We start from the raw sequence: 22,724 nt of genomic DNA, 5'->3' as shown, positions 1-22,724 counted from the left end.
CTTTCCCCTACCCCAAAGAACCTCCTCTTCCTTCTAAGTTTCCTATTTTAGTGATCATACCACCATCTATACATCCAGTTATAAGAATCTTAGATAACCTCCTTGACTTTCTCAGCATCCACCCCATACCAAGTACCAAGTCATACTAATACTAATTCCTGAATATCTTTTAAGTCACTCCAGTTCCCCCCTTTTCCTAAGTCAGTATACCATTATATTATGCTCCAATTACAGGAATAGCTTTCTTCTAGCATGATCTCTCTTTTCCAAACATTCCAACTCACTTTAATTTGGTCAGTTTCTCTAGAATGTTTATCTTATTTCATCTCTTGCCTGATTAAAACCCTTCAGTGGCTCTCTCACTGACTTCAGGTTGAACTCTTTAGTGATTCCCAAAGCTCTTCATATTCTGTAGTCTTTACTGACCTTATCAGATTTCTCTCTCCTTACAGCTTTTGGCATTTAGATAATTTTTGGATATAGTCCAGATCTTGGCTTGCCCCTTGTTGCCTCTGTAAAATCTTCCAAGAAAAGTTCCTTCTGCAGTCTTTCACAGTTCCCTCTGCTTATCCCTGTTATAGCACTCATCTCAATATAGAATAATAGTTCATTTATCGATTTGTCTCTCCACTGTAATAGCAGAATCCTAGTAAGTTTTCCTGTTTATCCTTGATGCCTATCACAATGACAAAACAGTATATGTTCATAAGTATTTGTTAAGCGAATGACCCTGAATAAGTAACTGAGCCTCAACTGCCTCATCATTAAAAGGGAATAATGCACTGCCTACCTCATAAGGTTGTTATGGGGTCTTGTAAGGTAATAGGAATGAAGGTTAGCATAGCAGTTAAGGGTTCTGGATCTCTACTGTATCTGTCTGGTTTTTACTCGTACTTCACACCATATAACCAGCTGTGTGACCTTGGACAAGTTACTTAACTTTCCTGTGTTTTAGTTTCCTCTTTAGTAAAATGAGGATAACTACAGTATCTGCCACATAGTTTTCTTTTGAGGACTGAGTGAATAAATGGAAACCATTTAGTACAGTGAGTAAACATACAACAAATGTTAGCCATTAATTATAATATTTTTATTTATAAGTTCTAAAATTATGTTACATGATATATATTACATATATACATACACATGGCATTGGTTATTAGTTTGAGATAAAGGATTGGTATCATTACACTTAGTTTCTTTTTTCTTTTCTCTTTTAGAATAATGCCATAGCAATACCAGAGTTTATTTCCCAAGCCTTAAATTCAAATTGCCATAGTTGATTTACATGAAATGATGGTAAAAACAATTTTTTACGTTGCTGTTCATTATAAAAAGAGCATTTTGAAAATGTTTCCTTGCTGAATCCCAAAATGTTATTTGAGTCTGTATACATTGTAGGTAGATGTTGGCACAGGAAATAACTTTTTTTTAATTTTATTTTTTTCTTAATTAAAATTTTTTTTAATATTTATTCATTTTTGAGAGAGAGAGACAAAGAGTGAGAGAGACAGGGTGAGTGGGCAAGGGGTAGAGATAAGGATACACAGAATCCAAAGCAGTCTCCAGGCTCCAAGCTGTTAGCACAGAGCCTGATGTGGGGCTCAAACCCACAAACCGTGAGATCATGACCTGAGCCAAAGTCGGACGCTTAACCGACTGAACTACCCAGGCGCCCCTAATTTTTTTTTTTAATGTTTTATTTATTTCTAGGAGAGAGAGAGAGACAGCGTGAGCAGGGGAGGGTCAGAGAGAGAGGGAGTCACAGACTGAAACAGGCTCCAGGCTCTGAGCTGGCAGTCAGCACAGAGCCCGATGCGGGGCTCGAACCCACGAACCGCGAGATCATGACCCAAGCGAAAGTCGGACGCTTAACCGACTAAGCCACCCAGGCGCCCCTTTATTTTTTTTTAAGATTTTATTTTTTTTAAGTAATCTCTACACCCAACATCGAACTTGAACTTACAACTGCAGAATCAAGAGTTACATGCTCCTTTGGCTGAACAGCCAGGCAGCCCAGCACAGGAAAAACATTTATATAAGAAAGATGACTGGTTTAATTTATAAAGAGCAATTATTATGTCTTTGACACCTGACTTCATGTCTCAACATGATTTAATTACATAACCAATGATAAGTACTAATTTCATTAAACCTACATTCAAGGGAAAAAAATACAAATGCATTTAATTTTGTGCTTATGTGTTCACCTGCAAGAGACTTGCTCAATTTTATTAAAAAGTTCTTTTTAATTTGACTAGACACTATACATTTGTGTATTGACTTTGGATCAACAGATTCCTAATTTTTATTCTTTTTCTGATTCTTTTTAGAGCTGGTGGTTCCAGGATTTTATTCAGAATGACTTTAGGAAGAGAAATGATGTCTCCTCTTCAGGCAATGTCTTCCTATACTGTAGCTGGCAGAAATGTCTTAAGATGGGATCTTTCACCAGAGCAAATTAAAACGAGAACTGAGGAACTCATTGTGCAGACCAAACAGGTGTACGATGCTATTGGAATGCTTGACATTGAGGAAGTAACTTACGAGAACTGTTTGCAGGCTCTGGCAGATGTAGAAGTGAAATATATAGGTGAGTAGGATGCAGAAGCATGTCGATATTTCATACTGTAGGCATCATAAAACATTTTATGCTTTCTGTGTTGGCAGTCTATTTTCCAATTTTACAAGACATTGATTTTTCCATAATGATTAACTAATTGCTTAGAACTCAATTAAATAAGATTAAAATGTTTTATTATGTTGGCAGTGGTGCTACAAAATACACAGTCTCATTACAACTGCTTTCTGGAGTGAGTATTTTGACATAATACATCAAACTCTAAAGAAGCTCATACCCTGGCCCAAGAATTCCACATCTAGTCATTTAATCTAAGTAAATAATCAGATACAGGAAAAATTATGTCTAAATTTATGTGTAAACAGGTAGTCTGTCATAGCAGAAGTTGAAAACAACTCCTGGGTACCAACCAGCAGATAGAAGGGCCACATAATGATACACTGAGGCTCTGCAACGCTATGTAGCCATAAACACTATGTAGTATTTATTAACATAGATAAGGGGCGCCTGGGTGGCTCAGTCGGTTAAGCGTCCGACTTTCGCTTAGGTCATGATCTCGCGGTTCGTGGGTTCGAGCCCCGCGTCGGGCTCTGTGCTGACTGCCAGCTCAGAGCCCGGACCCTGTTTCAGTCTGTGACTGACCCTCTCTCTCTGACCCTCCCCTCTCTCTCTGACCCTCCCCTGCTCATGCCGTTTCTCCCTCTCTCTCCTAGAAATAAATAAAACATTTAAAAAAAAAAAAATAGATAAAAAATTACAGAGAAGAAAATACACAGATTTCAGTAGTAGCTAATTTCTTGGGTATTGGGTTTATACTTGATTTTTTTTTAATTTAATGTTTTTCTCTGTTTTCTATATTTCTTATACTTGAAGTATATTATTCGATAACATAAGTATCAGGACCTTTGAGTTAAAAGGAATGGAGATTCACTCCTCTAAGGGTTAGACATTCTCTAATATAATTATGGCTAAACAACTGTGGCTATCTAGGCTTTGTAAGAACATAGGTTATCTGTAAAACCGGGTATCATAAACATTTGTATGTATTCTGGAATTTGGAAGATTGTTCAGCATCCTGCACAGCCTTAGTGACCCAGTCACCCCTTTACCCTGACCAAGCCCTCAACACCAAGAATTCTTTACCCTATGTCCCATGTTAATAGGAACTCTTTTACCTCTTCTTTTCTGTTTCAGTTTCTGCCTTTTACCACGAGCTACTTCACCCTCTTTCATAGCCACTAAATCTGGCTAAAAGCCTTGAGTTTAAACTACTGAATAAAAAAGACCCGATGGATAGGGGCGCCTGGGTGGCTCAGTCGGTTAAGCGTCCGACTTTGGCTCAGGTCATCATCTCACGGTTCTTGGGTTCAAGCCCCGTGTCGGGCTCTGTGCTGACAGCCAGCTCAGAGCCTGTAGCCTGTTTCAGATTCTGTGTCTCCCTCTCTGTCTGACCCTCCCCTGCTCACACTCCCTCTCTCTCTCTCAGAAATAAATAAAACATTAAAAAAAAAAGACCTGATGGATCTCAGTAGTCAAAGTCAAAGGGATGGAGTCCCCAGTTTGGCAGAGTTTTCCTGGAGAGGTGATATTTTGTGCATCTCCCCCCTCTCTACGTGGTTTGTCCTTGGTTCAGAGACTCCTTTCTTCTTCAGTCACATATGGCCAACATGGTGTGCCAGCCTGGTGACTGATGCATTTAACAAATATAAAAATCAATGGGAGAAAAAACAAAATCTTTTTAAAAATTATCTTAAATTCTGCTTCTTTTCCTGTAATACACCTTTTTTTTAATGTTAATTTATTATTTTCCAGACAGAGAGAGACAGAGCATGAGTAAAGGAGAAGGAGAGAGGGAGACATAGGATCCAAAGCAGGCTCCAGGCTCTGAGCTCTCAGCACAGAGCCCGACGCAAGGCTCAATCTTAGAAACTGTGAGATCATGACCTGAGCCAAAGTTAGACATTTAACCAACTGAGCCACCGAGGCGCCCCCCCAATAATACATCTTTAAATATCCTTTTAGTTTTCAGAAGTCCTTGTTCTCCCATAAATTTACCTTTGTAATTTAATCATAAAAATTTTTAAGTTTAGGAGTAGATTTTTAAAGACCAACTTTCTCTTATCTGTGTATGTTCTCAGAGTTCATTCTGCCTCCTGCAGTAGCTGTTAAAACCTCATTTGTCTAGTGTCCGATATTGTTTATAGTTTGGCAGTGAGAGCCCAAGTCTGGTTCAGGTCTTTGTGGCAAAGTAAGGAAGGAAATGGTTTTTAGTATTATTGTTTGTTTAAGAATAGGTTTCCAATTTTAGACTCTTGCATTTTGTTCAGCACATTTTAGTTCTTGAGCAATTTTGATTTTTTCTTAATATCTTCTTGACCTAATTTTAAAAAGTAAACAAATTGTAACTATATAGTTAACTCTATCACTTTAACAGGTGCTGTATGCATGAGATTTTAATTCTTTTCCATGCTTTAATCAAGGAACATAAAAGTATGTATTAAATCCTTAAAGGATAATTATTTAATTAGATTTTTTAAACCACATGTTATAAATCTATTCAGATATTTGAAGTGATTTTTTTTGCAGCTTTATGTTTTCAGAGGACTGGTACAAGTGGAGTAGCTTGTTTAACTGGACAGTTTCTTGGTTGAGAAAGGATAGTTCTGTCTACCATATATCACATGTGGAAGTTTTACCTGTTTACAGTTATCTTCAAAGTACTAAAGCTAATAAAAATGTATTCATTGTTACAGTATAGCCACAGCCATCCCTATAAACATACTCATTTTTGGCTGCCTGGGTGGCTTAGTTGGTTAAGTGTGTGACTTTTGATTTCAGCTCAGGTCAGGATCTCAGTTTGTGAGTTAGAGCCTTATGTCAAGCCCGGAGCCTGGTTGGGAATTAATCTCTCTCTTTCTCTCTCTCTCTCTGTCTCTCTCTGTCTCTCTCAAAAATAAAGAAATAAAGGGATACCTAGGTGGCTCAGGTGGTTAAGCATCCAACTTAAGCTTAGGTCATAATCTCATGGTTCATGAATTTGAGCCCTGCTTCAGGCTCTGTCCTGACAGCTCAGAGCCTGGAGCCTGCTTCAGATTCTGTGTCCCCATCTCTCTCTCCCCCTCTACTGCTCATTCTCTCTCCCTCCCTCCTTCCCTTCCTCTCTTTCCCTCTCTCTCTCTCTCTTTCTCTCTCTCTCAAAATTAAACAAACACTTAAATTTTTAAATAAATAAAAACTTTTAAAAATAAATAAACCATACTCATTTTTTTCTCTAGTATGGCTTATTTCACTGACATCAGATTTTTGCCCAATGAAAGTCGTATTATAAAGAATCTTAATATGTGGAGATTAGAGCAGATCATTACCATCATTATTTAACAGGATACCCCCAATATTCACCTGTTCACTGGATGTGTCCACTGAGATTTATGGAAATCTTCTAAAATTGTATAGAACTTTTTTGCTTGTATGAATGTTTGCCTTTGGGGGAGGGTCCATAAATTTGACTAGATTCTCTAAGCAATCTATAGTAAAGGTTAGGAATTTCTATTTTAAACAAACTCCCCCCACCCCCAACTAAATTGGTCTGCTTTTTTCTAAAACATCTTCTCTCTCTGCCAGTCCTCATGCTTGTAGTCTCTACTTTTCCAATCCTCTCCTGAGGTCTTCCTCTTTCCCTGCCCACCCTAAGGTCCAGCTTTCTTCAGAGGCATCACATAGTGCTCCAGTCCCAATATTGCTGTCTTTGAGTTATTATCCCATTCACTTGACTACTAAGCTGCTCTGTCCTGTATTGTTCTTTATCTTTTCATGTACTGTTCCCTCCCCCAGACTATAAAATGTGTTAGTATGAGAACTAAGTCTTTATCCTTCAGCATTCCCAGTTAATGGGTAACGACACCCTAAACATACTTAGATAAGTGCTCAGTTTATACCCTTATTGTTCCTAATAATCCCACCGCAACAGCCAAGTTCTACATTAGATGCTGTCTCCTGATAGCCTTAGAAAACTTTACAGAAAGTATAAAATGAAAAACTTATATTGGGATAACTGTTCCTCTAGGTAGGAGGTATTTTTCTTAAAACTGATTGGATGAATCCTTATGGTCTTTTGCTCTATTGACAGTGGAACGAACCATGTTAGACTTTCCCCAACACGTCTCCTCTGACAAAGAAGTGCGGGCAGCAAGTACAGAAGCAGACAAAAGACTTTCTCGTTTTGATATCGAGATGAGCATGAGAGAAGATATATTTCTGAGAATTGTTCACTTACAGGTAAATGATGTTATAAACCCTTTTAAAAGGAAATCAAAATCTACAATAAAAAAGTAAAAATCTTTGACCAACAATAAAAAGTATTTGAGGGTGCTTGAGGTTAAGCATCTGACTCTTGATTTCATCTCAGGGCATGTTTTCATGATTTCAGGTTCATGCGTCCAATCCGCATATCAGGCTCTGCACTGATAGTGTAGAGCTTGCTTGGGATTCTCTCTCTCTCTCTTTCTCTCTCTCTCTCTCTCTCTCTCTCTCTCTTTTTCTCTCGCCCCCTCTCTCTCTGTTCCTCCACAGCTTGTGTTCTCTTTCTCTCAAAATAAATAAACATAAAAAAAGGTATTTGAAAATTTCTAGATTTTGTTTCTAATTATAGTAGTGGGCATAGCATAGTGTTATATATTGTTATACTACATAGGTTTGTGTTGAGTTGCTAATTACATTCACTTAACACTAAAGACCAAGTATAAAAAAGTATACATCTATAAATCTAAGGATATTTAACTGTCATGAACATAATGGTTCAATGTAAAAACCTGTTTGAGTTTTCTAAATGTTGCAAGTATTCTAATAGATCGGATCAACTACAAGCAAATGGATTTAAATTGTTTATCTGCAAATACCATGTGGTTTTGGCCTTGATATTAATGACATATCGTTGATGCTGCACACCAGAGTCATTCCTTTCTGTCATCCTTACATTTTTCAGGACTTGCAGAAATTACAGATAATGAATGTTTTAGGTGGGTCTACCTTGAGTGCTTTTGATATTTTCATCACCAGTGTTGATTTACTTCCTAGCATTTTCAACATCATGCCTTTGCTTAGAATTTTTATTTTAAAGACATTTAGCAATTTGTTTGGAAAGCAACCATTGGTTTATAATCCTAAACATTTTGTTTTATTTTGCATGTTTCTTTATACAAAATCTCAAAAATTCGATTCCTTGTAGCCAATTATGACAAGAGTTGAAATAAGAAAGCAGTTTTATTTCACATGCTTTAACTTACTAAAGAATATGTAATCAAGACTTTATTTAGACATTTAAGATGTATGTGGCTGTCTGTTCTCTCATGTCAGATAGGCACTTTTACCTGTAATTTATATTCATCTATGTGGTTCATAAATGTTTATCTTTTTTTTAAGTTTATTTATTAATTTTGAAAGAGAAAGAGAGCAGGACAGGGAGAGAGAGAATCCCAAGCAGGCTCCACCCTGTGAGTGCAGAGCCTAATATGCCTATTACTCTGTATATAGGCAGAGCCTAATATGGGGCTCAGAGTCACTAACCATGATGTCATGACCCAAGCTAAAATCAAGAGTCAGATGCTTAACCAACTGAGCTACCCAGGTGTCCCCATAACTGTTCATCTTTAGCACTATAAAACTAACATAAATTGTAATAACTTTATGATTATTCTTTATTAGTTACATTGTTCTCTTCTTTTGACCTTAGTTATTACTCTGTATGATTCAAATCATTGCCCTTATAGTCTCCTTTATTTTATTTTATCCCCCCAAATCTAATTCCTTTCTAGCTCTATAACAGATATGTATTTTAGAATTTTTTCTCAGGATATCTAATTTTTTTTTATTAACTGTTTTCATTCTAACTTCTAAGTTTTCTTTTGGGATTTTCTAGCCCAAAGTATTGCAATCTTAATGTTTTATATCATGTGTAATGTTTTACTCTGGTATTTATGAATGCTCTCGAAATTTAGAAGGTTTATCACTTTGGATTTCTTTATTATACTTTTATTGGGATTTGATCCCAGTAAATTTGGGAACACACTGCTGCCAGTATAGTATACTAGTGCATTCATCATATCAGTTCATTTGTTTGGGCTGGTTTTATTGTAATAATTTTATTGTGATAATTTACAATAGTTTCAGATTTTCATAATTTTCAGTAGTTTCATAATTCTTCTTTTTTACCAAAAGAGTAATTATTCCCATACATGTCATTTGTTATGTGACCATTGATAGGAGCTTTTACAGTGTGTGTTAAGGCTAGATCAGAACAATAAAAAAATAACTATTTTGGTTTTTAAGCACTGGAGCTTATTCAGTGAATTTAGTTACCTTTAAGTACCTTCTTTGACAAATAATTGTGTTTATTTAGGCAGTATTTTTTTTTTTATTGTACTTTGTTTTTTTGAGAGAGTTTGAGTATGGGGGGGGGGTGGAGAGAGAGAGACAGAAAGAGAAAATCCTAAGCAGGCTTAATGCTCAGCATGGAGTTGACACAGGGCTTAATCCCACCACCCTGGGATCACAACCTGAGCCGACATCAAGGTGGAAGCTCAACCAACTGAGCCACCAGGTTCCCATATTTTATTTTAATTCCAATATAGTTAACATACAGTGTTCAATTACTTTTGGGTATACAATACAGCAATTTGAAAATTCTGTATATTACTCAGTATATAGGCAGTGCTTTTTAAAATCTTAAAGTATCAGTATGAGTTTTCTGCTAACATTGGACACTTTAATAAATGATAAATTTCATCCCATTCATACCTAAAAGACAAAGTTAGGATATCTATTTACTTTTCTTTATAATGTTGTAAGTAAAATAGGGCAACCATGATGTGACACACAAAGCCTTCATTAAGCTGGATAATAGGTTATTAAATGTATATGAAATAAACAATTTCAGGCTTAATCTACTAAAATGAAGGTACTCTGAATAATATTGAGGTCTCAAGATACCACCAATGTAGACAATAATCAAATATAATATTTTTAGTTTGATATAAAATGTGACTTTAGCTTTCATGTTATTCTTCACTTAGGATTAGTACATAGTATGAAATTAGGGGCAGCTGGCTGACTCATTCAGTGGAGCATATCCCTCTTGATCTCAGGGTTCTGAGTTCATGCCCCACCTCGGGTGTAGAGATTACTTAAAAAATAAAATCTTTTTAAAAAAAAGAAATATAGGGGCGCCTGGGTGGCTTAGTCGGTTAAGCGTCCGACTTTCGCTTAGGTCATGATCTCACGGTTCGTGGGTTCGAGCCCCGCGTCGGGCTCTGTGCTGACTGCCAGCTCAGAGCCTGGAGCCTGTTTCAGTCTGTGACTCCCTCTCTCTCTGACCTTCCCCTGCTCACGCTGTCTCTCTCTCTCTCTCCTAGAAATAAATAAAAATATAAAAAAAAAAAAGAAAAAGAAAAAAGAAATATAAATCACTTTTCTCAGTTCTTTGTGCAAAATCTGTGTTCAATAAGCCTTCCACTTATCTGTTGATATGTAACCTATTACTTCAAAACTTACTGCCTAAAAATAGCAGCAGTCATTTTATTTTCTGTCTGGTTTCTGTGGATCAGAAATTCAGAAGGGAATCAATCAGTTGGGTAGCTCTGGCTTGGGGTTTTGCATGGAAAAAGGAAGTGGTGGCTGAGGCTGAAGCATATAGAGGCTAACAAGACATCTCTCTCTCCGTGTCCTGTCAGGGCATCTACATGTTGCCTCTTCACACGGCCTGACTTGGGCCTCCTCAGAGCCTGGCAACATCAGGGTAGTAGGACTTGTTTCATGGAGACTCAGGACTCCAACAAGGGTGTTTTGACAAATTCCCTAGAAGCCTGTCTCATTTTCTGACCTGTCTCAGAAGTCACATAGCATCACTTCTGCCATACTGTACTGATTGACCAGTCACTGCGATCTGCCTGAAACCAGGGGACACTACATCTCAGTCCCAGGAAGATCAACTTATTTGCAGTCATGCTTCAAAACTTCCCAAATAAGCCATGTGTTGAATCTAGATGGATGAAATTATAATAGAGCCTGAGACTAACCAATGTACCATAGTCTTCCTACCTCTTTCCTAATGTATGGTTAGTACAGTACATTTACACAACAGTATAGTTATCGAATTTAACTTTCCTCCCAGTCTTGTGAGGCATCCCTTTTTTATAAAAGGAGATGCTGATGCTCAGAAATGGTAACTTCACAAGAGCCACAGAGGTAAATGTTTAGTCAGTGTTAATAAACTAAAGCAAGAAACAGTTGGTGACAGATTTGAAAGGCCTTCAGTAATTGGTGCTAGGACATGGATTTTACATGTGGGAAAAGAAAAATATTTTTCTCTTCCTCACAATCAAACTGAGAACAGCTTCTGGTAAATTATATAGGAATATGTCTTTACAACTCCGGAGCAGAGAAGTGTTTGTGGAACAAGACCCCAAAGTCCTAAACTAAAGTGCAAGACAGATAAACATGACTGCATTAAAATAAAGAATTTCTGGGGCGCCGGGATGGCTCAGTCAGTTAAGCATCTGACTTCAGCTCAGGTCATGATCTTCACGGTCTGTGAGTTCGAGCCCCACTTCATGCTCTGTGCTGACAGCTTGGAGCCTGGAGCCTGCTTTAGATTCTGTGTCTCCCCCTCTCTCTGCCCCTCTCCTGCTCACACTCTGTCTCTCTCTCAAAAATAAAAAATATTTTAAAAAATAATAAAAAACGAAATAAATGAAAACAAATGCCTATTTATAACTTTGAGCTTAGAAAAAATAAAGAACGTGTATTAATAAAGTAAAAAGAAACTAAAACTAAAAAATACTGAAATACTCAAATACTAAATTAAGAAATTTGTAAAACAGTAAACTACCAAAGCATTAGTACCTAAGATATATAAAGAGCCACCGCAACCCAAAAAAAAAAAAAAAACGAAAAAGAAAGAAAGAAAAAAAAAATGGGCAAAGGACATGAAAAGATATTTCAGAAGAAACAAAAATGTCAATTAAACATGAAAAGATATTCAACCTCATCATAAATTGGGGAAGTGCAGATAAAGATCACAGTAGGATACTTTTTCACTCACTAGATTGACAAAAACTAAGTCTAATGATGCCAGCTATCTGTCAATGTGAATCATTGGGAATGTTCATGCACTACTGGTAAAAGTGTAAATTAACTAAAAAATTAGAGTAATAACTAATTTGGAGAAAAACTTAGTGTTATGAAGTAGGGTCTCATACTCCCCATAACTCGGCATCCCCTCACTGTCCCCCACCTCACCATTTATCTAGAAATACTTTTGCATTTGTACACAGGTGAAAGTGGACACATGTGCATAACAACATTATTAATAATAGCAAAACACTGAAACAACTTAGATTTCCATCAGCAGTAAAATGGATCAGTAAATTTTAGTATATTTACATTGGAATTTTTATTGCAGCAAAGTAAATAAACTACAGCAATGTGCAACAGCATGGCTGAATATTAGTAACTGTGAAAGAAAAAAGTTCCAGAACACTACATACAACTCAATATTATTTTATCAAGCTCAAAAAGAAGCAAAACTAAATGTATACAAACTGGTAAAATTGGAAAAAAAATGTTTAACATAAAATTCCAGACAATGGTTACCTGTTGCATAAGTAAATGTAGAAGTGTTGTTAAATTCTTTTTCATAAATTAAAAGGTAGATTTAATTTGTCTTTATAACATATATATGTAATTTTATTCATTTGTTATATAAAAAATACTACATGCAAATTTAACTTGTTAAATTTATCCTTAATTCTACCAGAAGAAAATAATAATAAGAAAGTAAAAGAAACATTTCCTTATTCCTTTGAGTAAAAAATGTCCAAGTATCAAAAGCCAGCAGTCAAGGCCACAGAACTTGGTGTTTCCCCATCCTAACAAAGGTTTCTTAGTTGTTGGCTAAAAAAGCCAGGAAAGGTTTCATAGACTCTCTTTCAAGCCATATTGGTGAGAAAAATGTATATTGTCTCTATGTTAAAACAATCCAGACATATAATATTTTATTCCAGTGGACTGCAGAGTAATAAGCACAGAACAGGGATACTTGAGTGAAATAAGAGTCTCAGTTATGTAAGCTGGATTGAGAAATAGAGTAACCTATTGTAATATTGTTTATATATCTTTTAGAGCCCTGGTCTTTTGTCAGGCCAATTCATCTTAGCCAACTAGTGAAAAGTTTTCATTTTAAAGTCTAAAATAATGCTTTTAAGCATTATATATTCTTATACTCCACCAGCCAGGGAGGCCTCATGCCAAATTAAAATACAGGAAACTGCCTTAAAACCATACCAAAAAAAAAAAAAGAAAGAAAAGAAAAAAAGGAGAGTGGCAGGGAAGGAGAAAACTAAGTCCAGAATTCAGCATGCTAATGGTAACTGTCTTAACCTACACCATCCCTTCTTGATTTTGAAATATTTAAGTCTAGTTATTGGTCATAATCAGAACTACTGAAACTTGTAGCTTTGTGAGGCTTTAAAAGCCTAGAGACAAAGGATCAACTATCTTGCCTTAGTTTCTCCATTAGCCAGACACCACTCTTGTGCTTCCTGGGTGCTTAACTCTCTCTTCACTCACTATAGGATCCTAACATTATTTGCTAGTATGTCTTTTTTCCTTCACATTACTTAAAGCACCGCAGGGTATTCATCTTTGTTTCCCTAGTACCTGGGATAAGTGGGAGCTCAGTGAATGTATGCCGAAGGGAACTGAACTGGCCCGAGTTAATAAATGTGTCTTTGCGCAAGAAGACACTCCCCACTCCCAGGGTCCTCACTGTGCCCGTGGCTCGCACCAGAGCAGGGACTCCTGTGGTGGTATGTTGAATTAGTAGCAAGCAAGCAGGCGTTTGCGTGGCCCTCCATCTGGGAACACGGGCAGCTGTGTGCAAGAATGCCTGCTTCACAGTAGACAAATAGAAACCTGAGAGAAAACAGAACATGTTAAAAAACAGAAGGGACGCACCTGGGTGGCTCAGTAAGTTAAGCATCCAGCTTCATCTCAGGTCATGATCTCTCTGTGAGTTCGAGCCCCACATTGGGCTCTGTGCTGACTCACGCTCACATTCTCTCTTATCTCTCTCTCAAAAATGATTAAATGTTTAAAAAATATATAAGAACAGGAAAAAAGGGAATGAAACTTCATATGTAGCATATTTAATTAGGTAAATTATGCCTCTGTCTTAACATTTGCAACAGGATCTGTATTCTGTTGTTATCTACTATTTCTTTAGCATTATCAGTTTTTCTAAATTATATTCAAAGGAATATATTAAATTAATTTTCAGGATTCTTGGGGCGCCTGGGTGGCTTAGTCGATTAAGCGTCCGACTTTCGCTTAGGTCATGGTCTCACGGTTCGTGGGTTCAAGCCCCGCATCAGGCTCTATGCTGACAGCCAGCTCAGAGCCTGGAGCCTATTTCCAATTCTGTGTCTCCCTCTCTCTCTGACCCTCCCCTGCTCACGCTGTCTCTCTCTCTCTCTCAAAAATAAATAAAACATTAAAAAAAATTAATTTTCAGGATTCTTTTTTTTTTAATGTTTTATTTATTTTAGAGACAGAGACAGAGAGAGAGCCCCAGTGAAGGAGGGGCACAGAGGGAGAGGGAGACACAGATTCTGAAACAGGCTCCAGGCTCTGAGGTGTCAACACAGAGACCGAAGTGGGGCTTGAACTTGGGAACAGTAATATCATGACCTGAGCTGAAGTCGGATGCCTAACTGACTGAGCCCCCAGGCGCCTGGGGATTGTTTTCTTTTTTTTTTAAGGTTTTTTTTTGTTTGTTTGTTTTGTTTGTTTTTGTTTTTGTTTTTTTTTGAGAAAGAATTGGCACCAGTAGGGGACAGGCAGAGAGAGAGGGTGAGAGGGAGAGAATCCCAAGCAGACTCTGCACTGACATCAGAGAGCCCACAGTGGGGTTAGAACCTAGGAACTCATGGGAACCGAAACCAAGAGTCTGATGCTTAACCGACCGAGGCACCCAGGTGCTCGTTTGGAGGATTCTTTTAACAAGGTTTTAATTACTATTTTGTGTACACAATATAGAAAGTACTACTGAAAAAAATTTTTATCTACATATTTTTTAAGTTTATTTATTTTGAGAGAGAAAGAGAAAGGAAGAGACAAAGAGAATCCTAAGCAGACTCCATGGTGTCAGCACAGAGCCCAATCAGAGGCTTGATCTCATGAGCCATAAGATCATGACCTGAGTCTAAATCAAAAGTAGGATGTTCAATCAACTGAACCACCAGGTGCCCCTATACATTTTAGAAACTGAAAATGTGAAGGTCTTGTGAAGAAAAGGACAAAGTCATGGGACAGATGATGGGGAGGATTTGGGAGAGATTAAGAGAATTTTCACTTACTTACAATGAAATTTTGAAGAAGAATAATAAATTAAGGTTTGTAATGTAGTGGTATCTGTAGTATTTGGAGGAAAGTATCAAATTAAGAATTTGAGGAATTTATTTCTTTTTTTTAATGTTTATTTATTTGTTTTAAGAGACAGAGACAGAGACAGAGCATGAACAGTGGAGGGGCAGAGAGAGAGGGAGACACAGAGGCTGAAGCAGGCTCCAGGCTCCGAGCTGTCAGCACAGAGCCTGACGTGAGGCTTGAACCCACAGACTGTGATATCATGACCTGAGCTAAAGTCGGACGCTTAACCGACTGAGCCGCCCAGGCACCCCAGTGAGGAATTTATTTCTATCCATTTTTACTAATACATAGCTGAGTGATCTTAGAAACTTGTCTTCAGTTTTCTTGTCTGTCATACGAGTGTACAAGCATACGTGTAAATGTGTCTGCGTGTGTGCATGGGTTGCTTTCACGCTTTTATATAAAAGGTCTTTGTTATAGGAAGAGGTTAGGGGGAAACTAAATCTTCTCACCACATAGATGAAATGAAATAAGTGCCTCTATTGTCAGATTATATAAACTTGAAAGTTACTTCAGAGCACTTTAGGCCTGCCCCTAATACTGAAGAGGAGAAATTTCACCCAAAGAGGCCTGAGACCTGGTTCCAATTCCAGTGGATCAAATTCTTGTTCAGGAAGGTGCAAGTCCAGCAAAACAGTGTAGTATTGGCTGATTCCTTCTTAGAAAGTCCTTGGGCAGTAATTTTGACCTTGCCTGGAGATTAAAGGAAGAATATTCTTGTGATCAGCTCTGGGACAGGAATGTGCTTCAGAAGCACATTTTAGAAGTGCTTTACTCCTACTAGAGCACTTCAGAGATTTCCGAGACCTCAGAGTCAGACTGGCAGACAGTGCCTGGTTACAACTGAGTCAGAATCTTGTTACGTGTCATTTTTGTGGTCAGTCAACTATTTTTGTACAGATAATTAGTCATATTTTAATTAGACCTAATTCAGGGCAGATCTTTCTTAGAACATCCTTCTACCCGTTTATGCTTGTCTTACCTTTTTGGGGGAGTCAGTAGTTTTTAACTAATCTAGACCATAAGTTTTGAGTTTATGTGCTGAGTATGCTTCTAGGCTTTCTGAAGTAGCAGCCTGGTACTCCCAGAGACAGGAAGTGCGAGCGCTCCTAGTGTGTGAGACTCTTCTGATGGAGCTTAGCGCAGAGTGAGAATTCTGCTCGCATCAGCCGCTGAGATATGTGATGAGCCTCTGTTCTCAGGTCTGGGCTAGTGTGACCAGGTATACCCAGGAGCCTGAGTAGGTGGTACACTGCTGTGCGTCTGAGCTCCTGGCTTCCGCCTTGGCTCTCTGACCTGCTGGGAAAGCCCTCTGCTCCCGACCTCAGCCTGCTCATTTGGGTCCTCCACAACTCACCCAGCTCTGGACAGGCCCTTCTCACTGCAGACTTTTTTTTTCCCTCTGCCCCTCCTACACATAGCTCCTGCCTAGATGCTCCCCAACCTTACAACATTCAGTATTGTACTTTCTAGAAGCTCCTATTGCTGTGCCCCACACCTCAGGACATAGTTTCTAGTGCTGTCAAAACCAGCCTTGATAAACCCAGGTTAATCACATCCACGCGAACACTGTGATTTGAACTGCTAGCCGTCCCTGAGGGAGCCAGCCCACAGCCTACTTCAGTCCCTCTGGCCATTCTGGGTTGCTTGCCATTGCAGGCACCTGCTCTGGGGACCCCAGTGTTTGCCAGCACCAACCAGGGAGGTTTCCAACTCCAGTCATGCCAGCAAGGTCAGCAATTCTCCAGGGATATGAAAGGAGTTATAGAAAAAGGAGAGTCACTGTTCTCTGCCTCCACAGAATAAACGCAGAGGAAACTGTGAGTAATGTATGCACAACAAGTGCTTTTTTTAGTACCAGGACATAAAATTTTTTATTGGTAGGCAAAGTGAGATACACATTGTTGTACTAAGTAGTGCCCTCAGTTAAAATACAGCTCTTTGCCTGCTGCAACAAAATGTAAAAAATTACAGAATTATTGCAGCAGAAGCCTTGCACCAACAGTCTAAAATACAGTCGCTAAAGCTGAACGCTGTTCTTTCAAAGATGTACTTAGTTGGGAAAATATACAGCTCGGGGTGAACAGCCCAGGTCTTCATGGAGAGAGTGCACCCAGTGGTAGGTCTCTTAAATCTCTCAAGACAGAAGTCCTTCTTCATTGACTCTCACCCAAACTGAATCCATTACACCTGCTGACTCTTTCTGCAGTCTGTTTCCTCCAAAGGTCCATGAACTGACCAACCATCCAGATGTGGCATGTATATTATGCCACCTGTTTTGAAAAAAACATCTGGTGTTTTTATTACCTTGCTATTGCTGGGGGAATTTTCCATTCTCTTCCAAGGCCCTCCATTCTTTTGAGTGATGTTGTTTGTGTTGCTGCATAAGGGTTCAAGTGTTCTGTCCAGCTTTCTTCCTTTTTGTGCAGTATTGACTCATTTTCCCCAGACACTTGTTCATATGCTATTTGCTGTCGTCTCTTGATCTCTCTTGCCAAATGACAGTAAGACATTTTTGAAGCGTTGGAAGCCTTTGGCTGGGGTTTTATCCAGCTGTCCTTGTTTGATATTTTGGCAAAAGAGTCCCACTCTCCATTTGTGTAGAATTTGCCCATTATTTCTGTTCCTGCCTCTCAAATGGAACCAGGTTAGCCAAATGATAGAAAATTAAATCCAGATGATTTGTGATAAGGAATATGTTTTGTGAAAAAGACCATGGACATAGAGAATGCTCAGAATGAGATTATGCAAATATTTCTATTATCACACTTTCAAGTACTACAGGCACTTTTGATTCTAATGCAAGGCTAGGCAATTCTGGTTAGCTTTTTATTTATTTAATTTTCCTCTTTTAAATGAGCAAAGCTCACTTAAGCATAAAAGAAATTAGGTCTTCAAAAGAACCTGCCTCGTAATCACCTGTGTGTTTCATAGCCCAACAGAGATGATGAATAAATTTGCTTTGGTCTCATAGTTGATAATATACCCATGCACTGTTGTACAAAAACGGCTGTTGTACTCTTTTCATTTCAGGAAAGCTATGATCTGAGTAAGATAAAACCTGAAGCCAGAAGATACTTGGAAAAGTGTGTTAAAATGGGAAAAAGGAATGGGCTCCATCTTCCAGAACAAGTACAAAATGTGAGTTTATGTTTCTTTTTCTTTTTTTTTAATTTTCAAAAATGTTTTAAGTAGGCTCCACACCCAATGGGGGGTTGGACTAATGTCCCTGCGATCAAGAGAGGCATGCTCTCCCAACTGAGCCAGCCAGGCACCCTGTTTATTTTTTTTATTGGAGAAAAAAAAAGAATAAACAAAATAGAACAATAACAAAAACAAGGAAACAGCACTTTTGCAATATGGGAAATAACACCTAATACAAATCCATTTACAATGTATTTGGTAGTCAGTGATTTTAAATTCTGCAACCCCCCCCCAAAAAAAAATCTACAACTCCTGTTAACCTCATGGTGACTGATAACCCATAATTGTTTCTTTAATCCTGTATATTTTACATTTGTTTTATGTGTGCTGGGCTTATTTTCCCTGCTCTATTTTACATTTTTTTAAAGCTGATTCCGAATCTTAATAGTTGATTTGCATCCTCACTGTGTTGGTCATACAGAGATAGCACACACTGGTAATAAAATTTTTATGATGGAGAGTTTTATTTTCTTTCAAAATTTTATTTAAATTCAAGCTAGTTAATATGTAGTGTAGTATTAGTTTCAAGAATAGAATTCAGTGATTCATCACTTCCAGATAACACCCAGTGCTCATCACAAGTGCACTCCTTAATGGTCCATCATCCATCTAGCCCCTCCCACCACCCACTTCCCTTCCAGCCACCCTCAGTTTGTGCTCTATAATTAAGTCTCTTATGGTTTGCCTCCCTTTCTGTTTTTATCTTATTTTTCCTTCCCTACCCGTGTGTTCATATGATGGAGAGTTTTAATACAAGCATTTTTGAATGGAATATCCTATGATTAATATAGTTGACCCTTAAACAGCCTAAGGGTCAGGGTAGTGACCCCCTGCATGGTCAAAAATTCACATATAACTTCTGACTCCCTAGAAATTTAACTACTAATAGTCTGCTATTGACCAGGAGCTTTATCCATAATGTAGTCAATTAACATGTATTTTGTATGTTATATGTATTATATACCGTATTCTAAAGTAAGCCAGAAAAAAGAAAATGTTATTAAGAAAATTGTAAAAAAGAGAAAAAACATTAACAGTACTGAAATTTATTTTCTGAAAAAAAAATTGTTTTGTCTAATGCTGATCACACTGTCCAGTTTAGTAAACTCAGCTACAGAATTAACTCATTCTTCTTAGACAGGAAACATAACCCATGATTTGTTTCCAGGTCATTCTTCTAAGCCGTAGAACAGGAAATAAATTTGAAAGACATCCAGACAAGTAATGTTCATTCAGCATAGCAGATATAACTGAAGGTACCACTGAGATATGGGTCACCCAGATGCCCTTTGAACACCTTGTATCCTCTTCACCCTAATTAGAGGAGAAATGTGACTCATCTCACTTACCTGAACTTTTGTCTTCCTAGTCAGTCATCATTTCCATTTGGGGCATGAACACTGTATTAGTTAAAATGTGTTTATTTACAGCTCACAAAACCCTGTTGACACATTGTAAACAACAGAGGAGATTTAGTTGCTTGTATACCTGTAAGGTCCACCATCCAGAAGGACATAGAGAAGCCTCCATCGAACCTCCCCTCATGTCGTAGTAACCTAGATTGGATCATATGCCAAACCTCAAATCCCCTTTTAGTGAGGATAATGCCAGGCCTGGCTTACCCAAACCAGTCCCATCCCACAATTGGGATGGAATTACCTAACTGGTATAGAGTCGCCCCTGGAACTTCAGATAGGATCATGTCCCACCCAAACTACATGGCTCCTGTAGAATGAGGTAGAGAGGAAGGGAGTTTAGAATGACAACCAGAGTGTCCGAAAACAATATTGCACTGTGTGTGTTAAGTGGGCAGACCCAAATTTAGTGTGCAGCAGAATTACCTGGAAAGTTTTTAAAGCTCTGAGACCAGGGCTTCATGTCTGAGAGTTTGTGTTTTCATTGGTTTGGTGTGAGTCTCAAGAATATGTATTTCTGGGACACTTGGGTGGCTTAGTCAGTTGAGCATCCAACATTTGGTTTCAGTTCAAGTCATGATCTCATGGTTGTGAGATCAAGCCCTGCTTCAGGCTCTCCATTGGGCGTGGAACCCATTTAAGGTTCTCTCTCTCTTTCTCTTTCTCTGCCCCCCTCTCTCTTCTTTCTCTCAAAAAAAAAAAAAACCAGAATAAGCATTTCTAGTAAATTCCCAGGTGATATTGAGGCTTCTGGTCAGGACCATGGTTTGAGAACCATTATGGTTTATGTAAATTTCATTACCCAACATTTTTAGAAGATAGGACAGATTAATAAAAATGTTTCATGTTTTATTCTTGTGGTTTCCTTTTTTTTTTTTTTTTTTTTTTTTTTTTGGTTTTTTTTTTTTTTTTTTTTTTTTTTTTTGCTTCCTTTTATTTCCTATCTAATAGTTTTTATACAGGCGTTAGGTCCCATAAATCACCTTAGTTTACAAAGCTCCATGACACTAAGATAAAACCTTTTTTCCAAGCAACTATAGAATTAATTATACACTTCTTATCTCTTGGCTTACTTCAGCATTAAATACTGATTTCTACATTAAAACTTTGTAGAACAGATTAGAAATATGTTAATTATTAATAGGCTACTAGATTTTTCTATTCACCCAGCAACTATTTATTTTGTGTATATACTATGTGCCAGAGTGTGTTTTGACCATCCCTCCTAAATTTATTTAACTCTAACAATCTTACAGCTAATTTCTAATGCATCACTGGAATTGCTTTTTTGTACATGTTGCACACAGATACTCGTGGACATAGCAAAGAAGACTGCACAGAAACTGTTTGATCAAGCATATCTTTATTTTTTTAATGTTTATTTATTTTGAGAGAGAGCACAAGCAGGGAGAGGGTCAGCGGGAGAAGGAGAGAGAGAATCCTAAGTAGACTTTGCACTGTCAGCACAGGGTCTGACGTAAGGCTCAAACTCCCAAACCATGATACTGAAACTTGAGCTGAAATCAAGAGTCAAATGCTCAACTGACTGAGTACCCAGGCACTCCTCAAGTATTTCTTTTATTTTTTTTTTTACATTATTTTTAATGTTTTATTTATTTCTAGGAGAGAGAGAGAGAGAGACAGCGTGAGCAGGAGAGGGTGAGAGAGAGAAGGAGTCACAGACTCCGAAACAGGCTCCAGGCTCTGAGCTGACAGTCAGCACAGAGCCCGATGCGGGGCTCGAACCCACGAACCGCGAGATCATGACCTAAGCGAAAGTCGGACGCTTAACCGACTAAGCCACCCAGGCACCCCTCAAGTGTTTCTTTTAAAAAGTACTTCCATATGGTTGGGTATAGAAGCCAATCTTCATATAAAAGTGAAACTTAACCTGATCAGTGATAAAAATCAGAGTTTCATATTATTGTTCTTGTTCTATATTTGTATCCTCCGTTCAGGAAATCAAAGCAATGAAGAAAAGAATGAGTGAGCTGTGTATTGACTTCAACAAAAATCTCAATGAGGACGATACCTTCCTTGTGTTTTCCAAGGCCGAACTTGGTAAAATCCTGTGTTGTTGTTTTTTCTCTGGATTAAATAATATAATTTAGGTAATAATGTTACCTCACAATTTGCCAAATCAGAGTTGAAAGATTTCTTTAAAACATGAACCAGTACCTTCTACAGAGCACATCACCCCTTCTGCAGAAAAGACAACCAAACCATGCCTAGATTTTATGCTAATAAGAGTATATACTGTTTCTAGAGACAGTCCAAAGAAGATTTCATAATATTTCTTGGTAACTTACACTGGTGTTTAACTGCCTTCAGTGCCTTGAATTTTTTTTGCCTTATAATGTTCCCTGCATTGTCACTTAACCCAATGTCTTCTTAATCTGTTCTGGATCTTTCTTGGCTTAATTTTGCCTGTTCTCCATCAAAACACCATCTGCACCAGTGCACTGAAGCCTATTCATGTTTTGAATTACCACCTCCTAAGCCACCTGTCTTCTCACTACCCCCCCAATTCAGTAACATCCAAATGATATTATAAGGAATGTCATTATTGTACTTGAATTTCAATTACTCTACAGAATTCCTAGAGTTTCTTAAAGGCACCATGCCAATGGTAAATCAACCAGTAATGAGTGGAAAAATTGATGTATGAGAAAATGATTTTTTGCAGGTGCTCTTCCTGATGATTTCATTGACAGTTTAGAAAAGACAGATGATGACAAGTATAAAATTACTTTAAAGTATCCACACTATTTTCCTGTCATGAAGAAATGTTGTATCCCTGAAACCAGAAGGAAGATGGAAATGGCTTTTAATACAAGGTGCAAAGAGGTACTTTAAATGTTTGTCTTTGTCTTTATGGAAGATTTTAAGAAAAAGGTTTGCTTTGTTTACCAGTGTCACAGTTAGCTCAGAGACCAGTACACCTATTTGTGTATTATGCCTCCTCATTCCTGAAGGCCTTTAGGTTTTCCCTTGCTCGTTGGCAGCCTTGGTGTGGCCATAGCCTAAGCTGTTCTAATAAAAAT

The 22,724-nt window shown here is 37.9% G+C and overlaps 1 protein-coding gene across 1 annotated transcript in view; it reads left to right on the top strand.

The window, feature by feature from the left end:
* The window catches only part of NLN (neurolysin), a 103,317-nt gene that overhangs the window by 42,512 nt on the left and 38,081 nt on the right, over positions 1 to 22,724 (top strand). The window contains exons 2-6 of the mRNA XM_039255535.1: positions 2,334 to 2,593; positions 6,708 to 6,856; positions 18,095 to 18,202; positions 21,639 to 21,741; positions 22,367 to 22,527. Of these exons, the coding sequence (XP_039111466.1) occupies positions 2,334 to 2,593; positions 6,708 to 6,856; positions 18,095 to 18,202; positions 21,639 to 21,741; positions 22,367 to 22,527 (781 nt within the window). The remainder of the gene's footprint in view (positions 1 to 2,333; positions 2,594 to 6,707; positions 6,857 to 18,094; positions 18,203 to 21,638; positions 21,742 to 22,366; positions 22,528 to 22,724) is intronic.

This window comes from Hyaena hyaena, unplaced genomic scaffold (assembly GCF_003009895.1).
Source record: "Hyaena hyaena isolate Hyena2069 unplaced genomic scaffold, ASM300989v1 scaffold_530, whole genome shotgun sequence".
In the NCBI taxonomy this organism is placed as follows: domain Eukaryota; kingdom Metazoa; phylum Chordata; class Mammalia; order Carnivora; family Hyaenidae; genus Hyaena; species Hyaena hyaena.
This window is presented reverse-complemented; position numbering and strand designations above follow the sequence as displayed.